Source organism: Lipophrys pholis (assembly GCF_963383615.2).
Source record: "Lipophrys pholis genome assembly, chromosome: 14".
NCBI lineage: Eukaryota > Metazoa > Chordata > Actinopteri > Blenniiformes > Blenniidae > Lipophrys > Lipophrys pholis.
This window is the reverse complement of record NC_137633.1, coordinates 28,848,810-28,869,120: the sequence shown is the minus strand read 5'-3', so window position 1 is coordinate 28,869,120 and position 20,311 is coordinate 28,848,810. Positions and strand designations below refer to the sequence as shown.

Sequence of the window (20,311 nt, the reverse complement as noted above, 5' to 3'; positions counted from 1 at the left end):
ATCACACAGGAAATGATCTTCACACTGCCTGGTGTTCAACCTCCGAATGCTTTAGGTCTGCTGAAGCAGGAAGTTTGCTCTGAGGTGGTCTGGATCCAACCTGCTTCTGTTCTCAGCATCTGAAGCTGGGTTTGGTTTTCACACAACTAATGTTAGGAACTCTTCATTACCTCCGCCAAGGAGGTTATTATTGTCTGATTGTCTGTAACAAGATATCTCATAAACTAATGAGCGGATCTTCATAAAAATTGGCGCATTTTGATGAAAGGAATTTTGTTGTTGATCTGAATCAAAATAGTTGTTACGATAGAAAATTTTCATTTTGCAATACATTGTCTTATCTTGTGTTCTTTCAAATTGTCAAATACAATCACGTGATTATCAAACTAAATAAATGAATAAAGGAAGTTGATCTGGGTGTGGAATATGTGTCATTTCCCTGGCTCCATGTCGACCCTTGGCAGAAGTCAGAAATCTGATTGCTCTTGTTGAAAATCAGACTTTTGTTTCTTTAGAAAACACTTTGACCTTTTTCTTGAAATTTCTCATTGGTATTGTTAATATTCTTCATCTGACTCTGTTCAAAAATGTGCCACAGAAACAAAGCTTTGCTGGCCTGTAAGCTCATAGCTTTCCTGTCTTTACTCACCAGCGCCTCCATGTGGCCATTACATTTACAGTGTGCAGACGGTAAAGCTGTGTTCCAGTTTAGGGTTCATGTCAGAATTCGTGTCATTTGGTTCAATGAACTGTTAAATTCCATCAGTAAATATGAAGAGCACTGACAGGTGATTGATTTGAGTTTCAGTGTTTTTAACTGTGTAGATGATAAAAACATGAATGTTTAACGCTGACCATGTCGTCCTCTCCCTCCACCAGCCCGTAGGACGGCAGCATGGCTCCCTCCATCGTTGTGCTCTTGAACACTCCTTTGATTTTACTGCCAATGCGACTGATTCCGAAGGACTCGCCCCTCTTCGACGTGTTCCTGCAGTTCCGACATGAAGCATCAGCGCCGCTGAATAAAACACCAGACACACATTTCCTGCACACAGCACATGCAGCTGAAAGAGACGAGGAGCAGCAGACTGCGCAGGGCAGGAAAACACCACAGCAGCCAAACGCAGGCCAGAACGCCACTTCACAGCCACCGTACAATGAAATGCCGGAGGTTGCTGCTGAAGCACTGCCGGGCCAAAAGCAAAAGAAAACCGCTCAAAGCAGAAAGCAGGGATTTGATGAACAGATCTCTGCTTTTATTCCAATGATCATAAACATGTTGTGGGATCAGTTAGCAGCTGTGAGAAGCTGCACACATGCAGGAGCTGCGATCTGGACGCCACACGGAGATGGACCCTGACTTACTTGGGTGATGAGTGGCGGTGGGAGAGCGAGCCGTATGGGAAGTTTGTGAACGTGGACTGGGCATGGAGGGAGTTAAAGGATGCAGGTGAGGAGCTGCCAGAGGCGGTGAACAGTGAGGAGGGGGACTCAGGGCTCCAGTCCCAGGAGCTAGAAGCAGAATAGGGACCAGGCAGGCAGTTATGGAGGGAAGAGGACCAGAGTGGACACGGCGGGGACATGAAGGGACACACAAGGAAGAATGAACGGCCTGATGGAGGAGCTTAGGCTCGTCGGTGGGAGCAGTCCCAACAATGAATTACAGCGTGTGCTCTGCCGTCATACCGACACGACTGCAAAAACATGTGAAAAGAACAAAAAGGACTTTTCCTGTAGTGCAGTTGTGTAATTTAGAGCCAAAGCAAAAGAAACATGAGAATTAAAGCCTGGTAAAGGGTGGTTCACCTGATTAGCTTCATTAATCAAACATCATAATACGTCCTGCTCAGTCTAACCTGGAGTCTAACCTGGAGTCTAACCTGGAGTGTTACCTGGAGTCTAACCTGGAGTCTAACCTGGAGTGTTACCTGGAGTCTAACCTGGAGTCTAACCTGGAGTGTTACCTGGAGTGTTACCTGGAGTGTTACCTGGAGTGTTACCTGGAGTCTAACCTGGAGTCTAACCTGGAGTCTAACCTGGAGTGTTACCTGGAGTCTAACCTGGAGTCTAACCTGGAATGTTACCTGGAGTGTTACCTGGAGTGTTACCTGGAGTGTTACCTGGAGTCTAACCTGGAGTCTAACCTGGAGTCTAACCTGGAGTCTAACCTGGAGTGTTACCTGGAGTCTAACCTGGAGTCTAACCTGGAGTGTTACCTGGAGTGTTACCTGGAGTGTTACCTGGAGTCTAACCTGGAGTGTTACCTGGAGTGTTACCTGGAGTGTTACCTGGAGTCTAACCTGGAGTGTTACCTGGAGTCTAACCTGGAGTCTAACCTGGAGTCTAACCTGGAGTGTTACCTGGAGTCTAACCTGGAGTCTAACCTGGAGTATTACCTGGAGTCTAACCTGGAGTGTCACCTGGAGTCTAACCTGGAGTGTTACCTGGAGTCTAACCTGGAGTATTACCTGGAGTCTAACCTGGAGTCTAACCTGGAGTGTCACCTGGAGTCTAACCTGGAGTGTTACCTGGAGTCTAACCTGGAGTCTAACCTGGAGTCTAACCTGGAGTGTTACCTGGAGTCTAACCTGGAGTCTAACCTGGAGTGTTACCTGGAGTCTAACCTGGAGTCTAACCTGGAGTCTAACCTGGAGTGTTACCTGGAGTCTAACCTGGAGTCTAACCTGGAGTGTTACCTGGAGTCTAACCTGGAGTCTAACCTGGAGTCTAACCTGGAGTGTAACCTGGAGTGTAACCTGGAGTGTAACCTGGAGTGCTACCTGGAGTGTAACCTGGAGTGTAACCTGGAGAAAGCACTAGAGGAGCAGTGCAGCTCTGTGGTCTGGTGAGTGAGGCCCAGACTGAACAGACTGAGAACAATGAGGTACTTGAATGGAGCAGCACTGCTTAGCCAGCCGCTGGAGCCGCTGGAGCCGCTGGAGCCGCTGGAGCCGTCGGCTTGCCGGAGCCTCATACTCACCGAATGTCATCCATACTGAGGCTAGTTCTGCAACAATACGCACAAGCAGTTAGCGGCGGGCCAGACACTCCTCACCCCGACAGCTTTCCCCATGATCAACTCCTCATCTTCACTCGGCTCATCAGTCACTCTACATTGATGCTGTGGTGCTCTGCTCCAGGGACCGTTATGGAAAACTGAGAGTGAAATCAGAAAAGTGAAGAAATGCTGAGCTTGTCTTTTGACCCACCTGCTCATCTTGGAGTTTCTGGCTGGCGACTCGGCACCTCTCAGGAGCTGACGAAAGTACTGAAAGACAGGAGAAGGTTCTGGAGCCCGGAAACATTCTTCTGCATCACTTCCATTGGTTTTCAGCCACAAAATAATCGTTTTCATGAAACCATGTTGTGTTCTGCTTCCATCTTCCTCGTTTTAAAACATTCAACTCATGCAGCATCAGTTTCATAGTCAGGCCTGTAGGGGCACAATATTTCTTAAATATCATTTCTTTCACGCCTCAATAATGAGAATTTGTCCAGCACTTATGTTTGTGAGGTGAGTTTTCAATTCAAACTTAGTCGGCTAAATGTTCCTCTAACTTCTGTATGAGGAGCTGGTCGTCAGTAAAAGGTTTGGGGTGTGACGTCGTCACCTGAAGCTCAGAAGTGAGGTTTACCGGTTCAACATGCTGATACCCGGTGGGCTTGTGGCCAGCTTCAGCTCGTTGGTGAGGGTCTGGTGTCAGTGAGAGGATGAGGAGTTTGGTGTCATGTAGCTCCGCTTTGTTGAAGAAATGAGTGTGTGTATGAAAACCTCGTCACTGTGGCAGAACAGGGGGGTGAAGACGTTCTCCAGCAGCGACAGGACGTGTTCGTAAGCTTCAAACAAACATCTCATGGTCTGCAGCTTCACCACCTCCGAATATGGACCCTCAGCAACTGCAAGGGTAAAACACACACACACACACACACACACACACACACACACACACACACACACACACACACACACACACACACACACACACACACACACACACACACAATGTGTACGATCAACATACTTATTAGAAAGAAGTTGTATATATGTGCTTGCTAAGGGAGTTTTAATTCAGGTACAACTCTTTCTCACGTACTGTTGCGTATTTCTTCAACTATAAAAGGGTCAAAGCGGATTTTGTCGATACTCTCGTCCAAGCAGTAGGTCTCATAGATCTTCTTCACTTCCTCATGAAGCATCATCTTCTCTGAATTCGACAGCTCAGGGCACAAAATCTTGTCGTTGAATTCCTCTGAAGGTGAGGAGCAAGTCAGACAAATGGTAGTGACATTAAGACAACGTTGGTCCAGACGTCTCCGTCGCTCTGAATCTCACAATCAGAACCAAACATGCAGAAGCTGCTCTGACTCTTAAAGATTTGGATCATTGGTCTGAGATGTTGGTTAATGCTGCATTTGCACATCGGCATGATGCCTTACAAATATCACTTTCCTGTCATTCATAACATCCATAACATTCCTAACATTCCTAACATTCCTAACATTCCTAACATTCCTAACATTCCTAACGTGACCTAACACACGTGAATAGGGTCGTTAACAGGACGTGTTGGTTTGTGACATTCCTGATAGTCATGGATCTTGTTCTTAGCTGTTCTCATGGAAAACCTTCCATGAATGTCAAGAATCGCCTTGATTCGTGAAGTCTGGAACTGAGCGTGGCGATGAGTTGTGAAGCGTGGTGATGCATAGTAGAGCGTGACAGCATTGGTAATGTCTTATTGATGGTTCAGGTCTGTGACAGGGTGGCATGACAGCACCAGCTTCCCTCGGTCTGGCTCTGCCCCCAGCAGCATCCTTCTCTCTGTGCACCTCTGTGGCATTTCACTGGATGTGGATCTGGATTATCAGAATATTTGGTCGCTGTAGTGGTATCTGGATATTCATTTTGAGATGTGATTAATCACCTCCTCCCCCATGCTGCACGATGCCACACGGTGATGCTCCTCTCAGACTGCACAGACACTGGACCTGTCAACTCACCTGAAGTCAAACATAAGGCCCAGGGCTCAAACCCAGACCACACAAGGTTCCAATCCGGTCGGACAAACCACCAAGCAAGGTGGTTATATAGGATTTATAGGAGTTATGTTTTACATTTCACTGTATTTTGCACCAGAATGTTTTATTAAAATTGACTATGTGGAGATTGTCGTCATTTTCAGGAATTATTGTTTGATCTTGCAAAATTATAGATAATTTCATCAAGTGCACTGCAAGAAAAACCTTCAGTGTAAATTTAAAGTTTGTAATGGGAATATTTTGCCGGTCCAGCTCGCGCAAGATGAAACTGGACTGTGGCTCCTGAAGTCAAAGTCGGAGAAGGCGCAGTGGTTAGTGTTCTTGCCCCATGGCGAGAAGGTTGTGGGTTCGACCCAGGGCATTTCTGTATGGAGCTTGCATGTTCTCCCTGTGTACGCGTGAGTTTCCTCCCACAGTCCAAAAACATGCATGTGAGGTGAATTGGTGATGCTAAATTGCCCCTAAGTGTGAATGTGAGTGAGTGTGGGGTTGTTTGTCTGTATGTGTTTGTCCTGTGACAGACTGGCGACCTGTCCAGATGCATCCTGCCCTCGGTCACAGGCTGGGATCAGCTCCAGCACCCCGCCAGCCTGAACTGGACAAGTAGATGGATGGATGTATACATCTTTGTGTGTGTATATATACACACACACACACACACACACACACACACACACACACACCATATAGAAGAGCACCACCTAATATAAGAGCGCATGAAGAAAAAACAAACCTCCCCACTTGATGAAATATGATATATTAGCAAAAATGCTGAAACAATAGTCAATTTAATGTTGTTATAGTTTGTTTTTTTTATCCTTAAAACCGCTCTGCCCGGGACTGGGGGAGCAGCGTCCCTCGGTGTGGGGCGGGGGGCTTCAGAGTATGTATGTTTCTTCCATAACATATTTGGAATTTAGTTTCTTCGATAACAACTGGTTATTGAATCTGTCCTTGTTTCCTGTCATCAGAGGTTTTACTGTACACCAAATTCTCCCGATTCACAGCATTCATGACAGATGAGTGACGGAAAGCGACGATGCGGTATGGCACACAACAATATTGTTGATCATGCGTCATGATTCGCCTCAGTTTCGTGTCATTAATTGTAACGCATGGTAACTGTTAGTGACAATGCATGACGCCTCGGCCATGAATAATATAATTTAGGTCAAGTTCGTGATCCTCTGGCACGAATTGAGATTTATGCCAATCTTGACTTGTCATTGTTTTGTGTTTAAACAGCTGGAAAGCTTCCAGAATGCATTATTCCCGGTTCACACTGCAGGATAATGAGGCCCAGTTTGGCCCCGATTCTCCCTTCCAACAATCTTAAGGAAGCTCAGATCATCATGAGATAATCTTATGAGATAATCCTGCAGTGTGTGGGGTGTTCAGACTGCTGTCCTCTGCTCAGAAGGACGTCAGGACGCTCCCGTCTCTAATGGGGACATTCAACATGTTGGATTGTTTTGGCCGAGTTCTCCTGGTGTGTGGTGTCCCCCGGGGGGACAACCAGCAGGAGCCTGTTGACTGTGACGCGTAGCCAATCAGAAAGCCAGGTGACGTCATGGCGAGGAAACGCCGGACCGGACCGACAACCATGCTCCCGTTGTCTCCAAGGCTTTGACCAAATTTCTTTGGTCATTTCATTTATTTTTAAAATGTGTTGTTTCTGATAAAAACACACCACATGCATCCTCTTCGTCCGCCATGTTTGTGGAATCACGTTTGATCTCGAGAGGTTCTGCGAGATTTCCTGTCTGATGTGGGGACGTTCACCAGTGAAATGGGTTGGTGCTGCCGTGTGGCTGCACACCACACACTGGACCACCAGAACTGTGTGTGTGTGTGTGTGTGTGTGTGTGTGTGTGTGTGTGTGTGTGTGTGTGTGTGTGTGTGTGTGTGTGTGTGGTCTCTTAGGTCTGCCGACAATTTTAGTATCCTGCCGTGTGAAGCAGGCATTAGCAGTGAGAATTCTCACCTGACAGCGAAAGCATGAGCAGACTGACTGAACACAACCACAATCAATAAGATGCATGTTTGATGAGCAGATGAAAAACAATTTGATCAACATACACAAAGTCCTGTCACATGCTTCTCTGGCCTCGTGAGCAGCACAAGACCAAATAGTGATGGAGGAACTATTAGCACCACTAAAGCTTCACCACTGACTTTCATTTGACGGGTCACTGCATTAATCAGGATGTACAACTGAAAACACATTCAAATGTGTTCTCTTTTCATCACGTGTGTAACCAATAACGTGTTCGTTTTCAGGAACTGGTTGACACAGCAGACCACCGGCGGACCACCTGCGGGCCACCTGCGGACCACCTGCGGGCCACCGGCGGACAACCTGCGGGCCACCGGCGGGCCACCTGCGGACCACCTGTGGACCACCGGCGGACCACCTGTGGACCACCTGCGGGCCACCGGCGGGCCACCTGCGGACCACCTGCGGACCACCGGCGGACCACCGGCGGGCCACCTGCGGACCACCTGCGGACCACCGGCGGACCACCTGCGGACCACCGGCGGACCACCGGCGGGCCACCTGCGGACCACCGGCGGACCACCTGCGGACCACCGGCGGACCACCGGCGGGCCACCTGCGGACCACCTGCGGACCACCGGCGGGCCACCTGCGGACCACCTGCGGGCCACCGGCGGGCCACCTGCGGACCACCTGCGGACCACCGGCGGGCCACCTGCGGGCCACCGGCGGGCCACCTGCGGAACACCGGCGGACCACCGGCGGACCACCTGCGGGCCACCGGCGGGCCACCTGCGGACCACCTGCGGACCCCCGGCGGACCACCTGCGGACCCCCGGCGGACCACCGGCGGACCACCGGCGGGCCACCTGCGGACCACCGGCGGACCACCGGCGGACCACCGGCGGGCCACCTGCGGACCACCTGCGGACCACCGGCGGGCCACCTGCGGACCACCTGCGGACCCCCGGCGGACCACCTGCGGGCCACCGGCGGGCCACCTGCGGGCCACCTGCAGACCACCTGCGGGCCACCAGCTCAGAACCCACAAGGAGTGAAAAGTGAGCATGTGCAGGGTAAAGTGCTGCTGGGCATCAGGAGGAAACACAGTGAGCATGCACAAAGTGAAGCTGAGCTCCAGCAGTGGTCAGCCACTGCCTGGCATCAAGAAAAGACTCACCGACAGTGAGGCAGAACTGCAGCACGTGCACGGCTCCCTCCTGCTTCAAGAAGTTCATGAAACGAAACAGAAGATCTTGCTGCTCTCTGATTTCCTTCAACTCCAGCTTCAGCACCTGGTCGGAGAAGAAGCAGCAGCGTGAGACCCACACACACACACACACACACACACACACACACACACACACACACACACACACACACACACACAGGTCTGCTGTGTCGAATGAAACACTCACGGAGGGCTTTTTGTTGCGAGTATCTGAGTACTTATAAAGGAAAGGCACCGGTGAGGAGGAGGGCTCTGTAGCTTCTTCAGGCTGATGGGAAAAACACACAGTTTCCCTCAACATGTTAAAACACAGAATATAAAGCCGGCTGTGTGTCAGGCAGTCGGTACTTACCGGGGAGTTGTCGATGAATATCAACAGTAAATGATTCACAGTGTCCTGAAACCAACACAGTGAAAAATGTGAGCTCAAGAAGCTGAGCGGCGACACGTCAGAAACACTAAACCACCTGCAGGACCACCCCAAGTCTGATCATCTACACCTCCTATTCTCCCACAGGGGTAACTCTCATCTCCATTTACCAACACAGATCAGAGGGCAGAGATCAGGAGTCAGAGATCAGAGATCAGGAGTCAGAGATCAGAGATCAGGAGTCAGAGATCAGGAGTCAGAGATCAGAGATCAGGAGTCAGAGATCAGGAGTCAGAGATCAGAGATCAGGAGTCAGAGATCAGGAGTCAGAGATCAGGAGTCAGAGATCAGAGATCAGGAGTCAGAGATCAGGAGTCAGAGATCAGGAGTCAGAGATCAGAGATCAGGAGTCAGAGATTAGGAGTCAGAGATCTGTCACAGCTATGCTGTTATTAGGAAGTTAGCTTCACAGTCGTTCTGTTTGAGCATTTCAACTTATTCAGGTTCTGTGAAAAGCGATTTATGTAAATGATGTTTTGTGTTCAACCTAATGCCACATGAAGACTCTTCGTCCTTCAGTCGAGCCTCTGGCCTGGTCACAACAAACACATGCAGTATACTCAAAAAGCGTTTTCAGTCATTCACTTGGAGAAGGTTTGAGAGTCGGTTGGAAAACTTGACTGTTTGTATCTGGATGTGAATCAGACGATCATCTTCTTATGGATGTCAGGTTATTAAAGCATCGCTTCCTGGTCCGACCCACCCAGGATCAAATCACTCAGCCCCACTCTTCCCATGCTGACGGGAAACTATCACCAGGGTCCGTCCTAATGTCCCTCCTGTCTCCTTCTCTGTCCACTTCTCCTTCACCCAGGAAGTGTCCATTATAAGGACTGTCTGAATTCTCAATAAGCAGAGGAAAGGAGTTTAGCCTAGGAACCACTGATGCTTCCTCTAGAACCTCCTTCAGCCTAGGAACCACTGATGGTTCCTCTAGAACCTCCTTTAGCCTAGGAACCACTGATGCTTCCTTTAGAACCTCCTTTAGCCTAGGAACCACTGATGGTTCCTCTAGAACCTCCTTCAGCCTAGGAACCACTGATGGTTCCTCTAGAACCTCCTTTAGCCTAGGAACCACTGATGCTTCCTCTAGAACCTCCTTTAGCCTAGGAACCACTGATGGTTCCTTTAGAACCTCCTTTATCCTAGGAACCACTGATGCTTCCTTTAGAACCTCCTTTAGCCTAGGAACCACTGATGCTTCCTTCAGAACCTCCTTTAGCCTAGGAACCACTGATGCTTCCTTTAGAACCTCCTTTAGCCTAGGAACCACTGATGCTTCCTTTAGAACCTCCTTTAGCCTAGGAACCACTGATGCTTCCTTTAGAACCTCCTTTAGCCTAGGAACCACTGATGGTTCCTTTAGAACCTCCTTTATCCTAGGAACCACTGATGCTTCCTTTAGAACCTCCTTTAGCCTAGGAACCACTGATGCTTCCTTTAGAACCTCCTTTAGCCTAGGAACCACTGATGCTTCCTTTAGAACCTCCTTTAGCCTAGGAACCACTGATGCTTCCTTTAGAACCACCTTTAGCCTAGGAACCACTGATGCTTCCTTTAGAACCTCCTTTAGCCTAGGAACCACTGATGCTTCCTTTAGAACCTCCTTTAGCCTAGGAACCACTGATGGTTCCTTTACCAAAGGAGACCAGCTCATGTTCCCCCACAATTCCTTGCTGCAACATTTAAAGGAACCCGCTCATCGGAGCGTTCAGGGAAACTCAGGATGACTGAAAAAGGAGCAGATCATGTAAGTTACCAAAGCAATAATCTGCCTAGAACCACTTGAAATCATCTAGAACCACTTGTTTTCAGAAACTTGTAGTTCTTTACCCACCATGGCAGACGTCACTAACTTATTATGACGTCACTAACTTATTATGATGTCACTAACTTATTATGATGTCACTAACTTATTATGACGTCACTAAGTGAAAGTGCTGTCTGACTGCCACACCACTGTGATCACCTTTACTATCTCCTTTAGGAAGCCTCCTAACACCTTTCACTAACTCCTTTAGGAAGCCTCCTAACTCCTTTCACTAACTCCTTTAGGAAGCCTCCTAACACCTTTCACTAACTCCTTTAGGAAGCCTCCTAACACCTTTCACTAACTCCTTTAGGAAGCCTCCTAACACCTTTCACTAACTCCTTCAGGAAGCCTCCTAACACCTTTCACTAACTCCTTTAGGAAGTCTCCTAACACCTTTCACTAACTCCTTTAGGAAGCCTCCTAACTCCTTTCACTAACTCCTTTAGGAAGCCTCCTAACACCTTTCACTAACTCCTTTAGGAAGCCTCCTAACACCTTTCACTAACTCCTTTAGGAAGCCTCCTAACACCTTTCACTAACTCCTTCAGGAAGCCTCCTAACACCTTTCACTAACTCCTTTAGGATCCCTCCTAACACCTTTCCTAACTCCTTTAGGAAGCCTCCAAAAACCTTTCACTAACTCCTTTAGGATCCCTCCTAACACCTTTCCTAACTCCTTTAGGAAGCCTCCTAACACCTTTCACTAACTCCTTTCGGAAGTCTCCTAACACCTTTCACTAACTCCTTTAGGATCCCTCCTAACACCTTTCCTAACTCCTTTAGGAAGCCTCCTAACACCTTTCACTAACTCCTTCAGGAAGCCTCCTAACACCTTTCACTAACTCCTTTAGGAAGTCTCCTAACACCTTTCACTAACTCCTTTAGGAAGCTTCCTAACACCTTTCCTAACTCCTTTCGGAAGTCTCCTAACACCTTTCACTAACTCCTTTAGGATCCCTCCTAACACCTTTCCTAACTCCTTTAGGAAGCCTCCTAACTCCTTTCCTAACTCCTTTCGGAAGTCTCCTAACACCTTTCACTAACTCCTTCAGGAAGCCTCCTAACACCTTTCCTAACTCCTTTCGGAAGTCTCCTAACACCTTTCACTAACTCCTTTAGGATCCCTCCTAACACCTTTCCTAACTCCTTTAGGAAGCCTCCTAACTCCTTTCCTAACTCCTTTCGGAAGTCTCCTAACACCTTTCACTAACTCCTTTAGGAAGCTTCCTAACACCTTTCCTAACTCCTTTCGGAAGTCTCCTAACACCTTTCACTAACTCCTTTAGGATCCCTCCTAACACCTTTCCTAACTCCTTTAGGAAGCCTCCTAACTCCTTTCCTAACTCCTTTAGGAAGTCTCCTAACACCTTTCACTAACTCCTTTAGGAAGCCTCCTAACTCCTTTCCTAACTCCTTTCGGAAGTCTCCTAACATCTTTCACTAACTCCTTTAGGAAGCCTCCTAACACCTTTCACTAACTCCTTCAGGAAGCCTCCTAACACCTTTCACTAACTCCTTCAGGAAGCCTCCTAACACCTTTCCTTATCTCCTTTAGGAAGTCTCCTAACACCTTTCCTTAACTCCTTTAGGAAGTCTCCTAACACCTTTCCTTAACTCCTTTAGGATCCCTCCTAACACCTATCACTAACTCCTTTAGGAAGCCTCCTAACTCCTTTCCTTAACTCTGTAACGTCATCCATGAGGTTAAGGTAAAGTCGATAGTTAAGGAGTTAGGAGGGACAATTGGGACGGACACCAGGTCCTGATCTGTCCTCTGAAGCTGGCAAACTGGTGCAGAGCTTCAAGCACAGAAGTTTGATTTTCGGCCCTGAACATGTCTACACTCACAGGATCAGCCAAGTAGTCCATTGAAGGAAGGAAGACAGAACCAGCCAAGACTTCTCTGATGAGCAGAGTGAGAGATCTGAGAGGAGAGCAGAGCAGCAGGAGGTCACAGAGCGGTCAGAACATGCCAGGTCTTCTGAGGCCATGTGTTTTCTGCAGCTACCTGCAGTCCGAGGCTTTGGGAGGGAGGATGTAGGGGAAGAGCATCTCGGTCAGCCGCCTCAGGTAGAGCAGCTCGTCTCTGCGGCTGCGCAGGGCCACATGGAGATCTGGGCCGTATTCCTCCAGAGCAGCTTGTTGAAGATACTCCGCATTCTTCACTGCAGCCACAAAGAGAAGGTGTTAGTTTGTCCAGGAGCTGACAGGGACCGTGTCCCAGCAGCAGTACCTTTCTGCCTCGCTTTGCTAATAACTTCGATGTGCTTCATCGACACTTTCAGGAGCTTTTGTGTGATGAGTGACGCCACATCCACCTGAGAGGAAGAGTAGAGGGTCAAATAAATCCTTTCAACAATCTGCAGCTAAACATTTGAACTTTGTGCAATCTGAGCGTGACCTTCTGCGTCCGACGAACCAGCACGGCTGCAAAGAAACGCAGAGTCACTCTGAGCTCGTCCACAAACGCCTCATCGTCCGTGATGTCTCTAGAAGACAAAGAGCGCCCGTCAGCTCACCACTCTGCACAGCACCACCGCTCAGGAAGCAGCCTACCTGTACCAGGGGTACACAAAGTTCTCAAGGACCAGCTCCAGAATCTGCCAAAGAAACAAGGTGGACTCAGTGGACGGTCCAAACCTCAGTCACAGCAGTGCCACAAGCATGGTTTTACCTCTGAGAGAGAAGCATCAACTTTAGAGGGGATCTCCAGGTCGAGCCACGGCTGGTAGTTCTCCAGCAACAGAGTGGGTCTGACACACACACACACACACGCACACACACACACACACACACACACACACACACACACACACACACACACACACACACACACACACACACACACACACACACACACACACACACACACACACACACACACACACACACACACACACACACACACACACACACGTCGCTGTTAAACCATGGAGATGTTATACTGCCTCCTGGTGGAGAGAGCACTCTAACTCGTGTGTGTGTGTGTGTGTGTGTGTGTGTGTGTGTGTGTGTGTGTGTGTGTGTGTGTGTGTGTGTGCTTACCTGTGTCGTTTACATTTGATCTTCCCACAAACAGCACAGCTGTGGCCCAGCGGAAACAGCTCCTGCTGGAACGTCTGCAAGTCATGAGCATAGAGCTCATCAAGTCATGAGCATAGAGCTCATCAAGTCATGAGCATAGAGCTCATCAAGTCATGAGCATAGAGCTCATCAAGTCATGAGCATAGAGCTCATCATGTCATGAGCATAGAGCTCATCAAGTCATGAGCATAGAGCTCATCATGTCATGAGCATAGAGCTCATCATGTCATGAGCATAGAGCTCATCATGTATCACAATGCAAAGAAAAGAAGCTGAGAAACATGAAAGAATATGGAGGTTGAAAGAGGAGTGACAAGCTCTCAAAGCTTCTCCATGAAACAAGTTTCACTGCTTAAAAAATTCCCTTCTGACAGTAAAATCAATCATGACAAACTGAAGTCTATGATTCTATCATTTTCATGAGCTCTGATGACTTTCAGTCCACTGATGATAGCGAGAGAGGGATGAGGGTAGGGTCACCGTTTTAAAACTCCAGCTCTCCGAGGAGAACGGCGCTGAACCAAAACAATGAAAAGCAGCTCCTCCACTGTCGCAGGCCATTCACACCTCCGTGAAGCTGCGTCCTACTTAGGGATGGGAATTGATACGATTTTTCCGATTCCGATTACATTTTCCATTCTGTTTAACGATTCAATTCTTTATCGAGTCTCTTATTGATTTTTATCATTATTATTGTTGTTGTTGTTGTTGTTGTTGTTATTATTATTATTATTAAAAAGGAGAATGAACAGGTAGATTACTAGGGGTGGGAACTGATAAGATTTTATCAGTTCTTCTAACGATTCCTGAGTATTTGTTTGAGGGGAAAACAGTAGTTTCACAGTTTTCTGCACCAAAAGGAACAATTTAATTTTTTCCTAAGATTAAACTTGAATTATAATTTTTCCCTTAAAAAAGAACAGTCAAATGTGTATTTGCCTTCATTGCCCCCTGGAATTGACACTTTTTGATATTTTGCGCTGTTGACAAGTTAAGCCTCTCTGGGAGGCGGAGCCTGGAGAGGAATGAGGAAGTGACATACGAGGAGGAACTCGTTCTCTCGGTCTGCAGGGAATGCTGTTTACATGTTGTGTTGGTGCTTTTTGTGAGGGGATTTTCAACACAGAATGATCTAATACATAGACGTACAGTAGTAGACCTCTAATAGATTGTGTATGTCTACTACTAGACATACTCTAGTAGACCGTTTAATACTGTGACAACTAGGGGCTCACACATATAGTGAAGATCTACTAGCATATGTCTACGCTGTGGGCCCGTTGGAGCAGACCTTCACTACAGGGACAGATTGACGGCAGAGTTCATTTATTAAAAGTCCCTCATTAGTAGGAGAGAACACGGAGAGAACACGGAGAGAACACGGAGAGAACATGGAGAGAACATGGAGAGAACACGGAGAGAACATGGAGAGAACACGGAGAGAACACGGAGAGAACACGGAGAGAACACGGAGAGAACACGGAGAGAACACGGAGAGAACATGGAGAGAACACGGAGAGAACACGGAGAGAACACGGAGAGAACATGGAGAGAACACGGAGAGAACATGGAGAGAACACGGAGAGAACACGGAGAAAACACGGAGAGAACACGGAGAGAACATGGAGAGAACACGGAGAGAACATGGAGAGAACACGGAGAGAACACGGAGAGAACACGGAGAGAACATGAAAGCTCCACACAGAAAGGCTCCTGCCGGGATTTGCACCAAGACCTTTTTTTTTTTTTTTTAACTTGGACCTTGTGGCTGTGAGGCGGGAGGCTGTGGACTCTGTGGATTCAGGACGTGGTGAGTGGAACATGTATTAACGTATCATAATATTTAGTCCTTTATCATCTCCCACTTTAGACCTTCTTCCTCCATGTTTCCTCCTGGTTGGAGGAGCTCTGCGTCGCAGAGTGTGACGTCGTGCTACGAACCGCAACGCGACTTGACGTCGTGCTGGAAATGAATCGTTAAGAAGAATCGAACACATATAAGGTGTACGATTCCCATGGAATTGATCAGTTGGAACCGGTTCTAAGTCAGAACCGGTTTTCGATTCCCATCCCTAGTCCTACTCCACGCTAAACTTCATGAAGATAGTCCCAATGGTTGGAGCTGCGTTAGAGCTGGAAACATTGTGTTGCTGCTGCCTTGCTCAAGAATTTCCCCATGCAGGGATTAATAAAGTCATTCTGAGGTTCTAAAGATAGAAGTAGTTTATTATGAGATGATGACGTCACGCAGACCCCCACATTGTCCACATGGAACTAAAATACTTTGTACTGCTTCTTTTACTGTCCTGATACTAACCTCAAGTTGTCTTTAGAGAGAGTACATGTATACATTAGTACATTTCATACTTTACTGTAGAGAGGAGTTGATTACAGCCTCATATAAAATCAACAATAATAATAATATTAAAGCAAACAGAGCTGTGGTATTGGAATAGTATCGGTATCGGCAGATATACAACTTCAGGAATCGGGATCGGATCAGAAGTGAACATGAATCCCGAGATGAGGATGAGGACAGAGAGGGATGAAGATGAAGAGAGAGGGATGAGGACAGAGAGGGATGAAGATGAAGAGAGAGGGATGAGGACAGAGAGGGATGAAGATGAAGAGAGAGGGATGAGGACAGAGAGGGATGAGGACTCACCCTGGCCTTGGGTCTGATGGACAGCAGGACATTGGGCAGCAGAGACTCGGGGCCCAGTGAACAGTAGAACGTCACGACTCCAGCCAGGAACGACCAGAACGCCATGATGATGTGGAGATACCTGTAGAGCACGAACATGAAGACCAGCATGATGGAGTGAAGGAGTGATGGAGTCGCAGAGTGACAGTGACAGTGTTGGAGCGATGGAGTGACACAGTGAAGGACTAAAGTATTGGATCAATGGAGTGATGGAGTGAGAGTGACAGAGTGATGGAGTGATAGAGTGATTCAGTAAAGGACTAGAGAGTTGGATAGATGGAGTGAAGGAGTGACAGAGTGATACAGTGACAAGAGTGATGGAGTGTTGGAGTGATACAGTAAAGGACTAGATTGTTGGATAAATGGAGTGAAGGAGTGACAGAGTGATGGAGTGATACAGTGACCGAGTGATGAGTGTTGGAGTGATACTGTAAAGGACTAGAGTGTTGGATAGATGGAGTGAAGGAGTGACAGAGTGATGGAGTGTTGGAGTGATACAGTAAAGGACTAGATTGTTGATAGATGGAGTGAAGGAGTGACAGAGTGATGGAGTGATACAGTGACCGAGTGATGGAGTGTTGGAGTGATACAGTAAAGGACTAGATTGTTGGATAGATGGAGTGACAGAGTGATGGAGTGACAGAGTGATGGAGTGACAGAGTGATGGAGTGTTGGAGTGATACAGTAAAGGACTAGATTGTTGGATAGATGGAGTGACAGAGTGATGGAGTGACAGAGTGAAGGAGTGACAGAGTGATGGAGTGTTGGAGTGATACAGTAAAGGACTAGATTGTTGGATAGATGGAGTGACAGAGTGATGGAGTGACAGAGTGATGGAGTGACAGAGTGATGGAGTGTTGGAGTGATACAGTAAAGGACTAGATTGTTGGATAGATGGAGTGACAGAGTGATGGAGTGATGGAGTGTTGGAGTGATACAGTGACCGAGTGATGGAGTGACAGAGTGATGGAGAGAGAGTGAGAGAGTGACGGCGTGATGGAGTGACGGAGTGAAAGCACCTGTTCAGCAGCAGGGTACAGAGCAGCAGCAGCAGCAGCAGGAAACAGAAAACTGGATACTGACGGCCGAGCTCTCTGAGCCTCCCCACCTTCATCATCCTCATCACCTTCATCATCTTCATCAAGAACCTCTGCTGTTAAACAGACATGCTGTCAAAACACACACACACACACACACACACACACACACACACACACACACACACACACACACACACACACACACACACACACACACACAAGCACACGCGCACACACGCACGCACACACACACACACACACAGCTCTTACTGTCAGTGGTCGGTGGTCGGATCGTGTCTGTGGTGCAGCGACTCCATCATGAATCTGCAGAAAACAGACGCAGCCTGGTTCGGTCCTGCAGGTCCTGCAGGTCGTGCGGGTCTGCAGGTCTGCGGGTTCTCCGGGTCTACGGGAGTCAGTGCGTCCTCCTGGCGGACCTCAGCTCGGCGGTGACATCACCGTCACTTTAGTCCGTCCAAAGGCTGAAGCCTGGTTGTCAGTGCGCATTGCCCGGGGTACGCACACTGCAGCGCCACTGTGGAGAGAAGCTCCTCCCCGGGAGCGCGCAGCGGTAGCGCGCAGTGGAGGACCACAAACATAATATAATATACCTACGTATCAGCGCGGCCGCCATCTTGGATGAGTCCCCCACGCGACCCCAGTGCATTTATTTCTACTGAAGAAGATTTACTCCAACTACAATAATGAGAACGCCTCAAAGACCCGTGGGTACTGTGGTGAAACAGACTGTAGTGAGACACAATGTGGTGAGACACACTGTGGTGAAACAGACTGTAATGAAACACACTGTGGTGAAACAGACTGTAGTGAGACACACTGTGGTGAAACAGACTGTAATGAAACACACTGTGGTGAGACACAATGTGGTGAAACACACTGTAATGAAACACACTGTGGTGAAACAGACTGTAGTGAGACACACTGTGGTGAAACACTGTAATGAAACACACTGTGGTGAGACAGACTGTAGTGAGACACACTGTGGTGAAACACTGTAATGAAACACACTGTGGTGAGACCGACTGTAGTGATACACACTGTGGTGAAACACTGTAATGAAACACACTCTGGTGAGACAGACTGTAGTGAGACACACTGTGGTGAAACACTGTAATGAAACACACTGTGGTGAGACCGACTGTAGTGATACACACTGTGGTGAAACACTGTAATGAAACACACTCTGGTGAGACAGACTGTAGTGAGACACACTGTGGTGAAACACTGTAATGAAACACACTGTGGTGAGACCGACTGTAGTGAGACACACTGTGGTGAGAAATACTGTCGTGAAACACACTGTGGTGAGACCGACTGTAGTGAGACACACTGTGGTGAAACACACTGTGGTGAGACGGACTGTCGTGAAACACACTGTGGTGAGACAGACTGTAGTGAGACACACTGTGGTGAAACACTGTAGTGAGACACACTGTGGTGAAACACACTGTGGTGAGACGGACTGTCGTGAAACACACTGTGGTGAGACCGACTGTAGTGAGACACACTGTGGTGAGACAGACTGTAGTGAGACACACTGTGGTGAAATACTGTAATGAAACACACTGTGGTGAGACAGACTGTAGTGAGACACACTGTGGTGAAACACTGTAATGAAACACACTGTGGTGAGACAGACTGTAGTGATACACACTGTGGTGAAACACTGTAATGAAACACACTGTGGTGAGACCGACTGTAGTGATACACACTGTGGTGAAACACTGTAATGAAACACACTCTGGTGAGACAGACTGTAGTGAGACACACTGTGGTGAAACACTGTAATGAAACACACTGTGGTGAGACCGACTGTAGTGAGACACACTGTGGTGAGAAATACTGTAGTGAGACACACTGTGGTGAAACACACTGTGATGAGACGGACTGTCGTGAAACACACTGTGGTGAGACCGACTGTAGTGAGACACACTGTGGTGAAACACACTGTGGTGAGACGGACTGTCGTGAAACACACTGTGGTGAGACAGACTGTAGTGAGACACACTGTGGTGAAACACACTGTGGTGAGACGGACTGTCGTGAAACACACTGTGGTGAGACCGACTGTAGTGAGACACACTGTGGTGAGACAGACTGTAGTGAGACACACTGTGGTGAAATACTGTAATGAAACACACTGTGGTGAGACAGACTGTAGTGAGACACACTGTGGTGAAACACTGTAATGAGACACACTGTGGTGAGACAGACTGTAGTGAGACACACTGTGGTGAAACACTGTAATGAGACACACTGTGGTGAGACAGACTGTAGTGATACACACTGTGGTGAAACACTGTAATGAGACACACTGTGGTGAGACAGACTGTAATGAAACACACTGTAGTGAGACACACTCTGGTGAAACACACTGTGGTGTGACAGACTGTAGTGAGACACACTGTAGTGAGACACACTCTGGTGACACTTGAGTGACTATCTAACAAACAAATACAAAAATAAGTAAAATACGACAGTGTGTGTGTGTTTGCCCACTGGGTGTGGCTGGAGCTTTCTGTGGGGAGGTCTGTGGCAACACCCCGAGACCTGAGGCCACCGCGCCCAGCCAGGCCCCAGCAAACCCCCTCCCCCGGAGAGGGTACTCTGTGGAGGACCTTGTATTGTAAAGTACTGTGTAGAGGAGCTTGTATTATAAAGTACTCTGTGGAGGAGCTTGTATTGTAAAGTACTGTGTGGAGGAGCTTGTATTGTAAAGTACTGTGTGGAGGAGCTTGTATTGTAAAGTACTGTGTGAAGGAGCTTGTACTGTATGAGCTGTATGGTGGTGTTATTAGAGTACTAATGTACTAGTACAGAGTAGTGACCAAACGTTGGGTCTGGTGATGTTGAGATCTTCTTCCCATCTGGAGGTTGAAGGGATGTTGAGATATTTGAAGCTCCAGGATTGAGATGATTTTAGAAAGAGGTTTAGGAGCTGAGATCTTCAGG

The 20,311-nt window shown here is 47.9% G+C and overlaps 1 protein-coding gene across 5 annotated transcripts in view; it reads right to left on the bottom strand.

The window, feature by feature from the left end:
* The window catches only part of LOC308120086 (sorting nexin-14-like), a 28,647-nt gene extending 10,744 nt beyond the window's left edge, over positions 1-17,903 (bottom strand). The window contains exons 1-19 of one of the 5 annotated variants that reach the window (XM_080480484.1): positions 17,609-17,903; positions 17,318-17,451; positions 16,260-16,380; positions 13,556-13,629; positions 13,185-13,263; positions 13,067-13,110; positions 12,912-12,999; positions 12,744-12,828; positions 12,519-12,675; positions 12,359-12,434; positions 8,620-8,664; positions 8,455-8,535; positions 8,217-8,331; positions 4,095-4,250; positions 3,773-3,897; positions 3,210-3,268; positions 2,981-3,007; positions 1,366-1,512; positions 856-988 (exon numbers count right to left, since the gene is read on the bottom strand). In XM_080480484.1, coding sequence (XP_080336610.1) covers positions 856-988; positions 1,366-1,512; positions 2,981-3,007; positions 3,210-3,268; positions 3,773-3,897; positions 4,095-4,250; positions 8,217-8,331; positions 8,455-8,535; positions 8,620-8,664; positions 12,359-12,434; positions 12,519-12,675; positions 12,744-12,828; positions 12,912-12,999; positions 13,067-13,110; positions 13,185-13,263; positions 13,556-13,629; positions 16,260-16,380; positions 17,318-17,439 — 1,734 coding nt within the window. In that variant the 5' untranslated portion in view covers positions 17,440-17,451; positions 17,609-17,903. The remainder of the gene's footprint in view (positions 1-855; positions 989-1,365; positions 1,513-2,980; positions 3,008-3,209; positions 3,269-3,772; positions 3,898-4,094; positions 4,251-8,216; positions 8,332-8,454; positions 8,536-8,619; positions 8,665-12,358; positions 12,435-12,518; positions 12,676-12,743; positions 12,829-12,911; positions 13,000-13,066; positions 13,111-13,184; positions 13,264-13,555; positions 13,630-16,259; positions 16,381-17,317; positions 17,452-17,608) is intronic. The other 4 variants (XM_080480486.1, XM_080480485.1, XM_080480487.1 and 1 more) reach the window with 4 other exon arrangements.
* Positions 17,904-20,311: the final 2,408 nt, after the last annotated feature.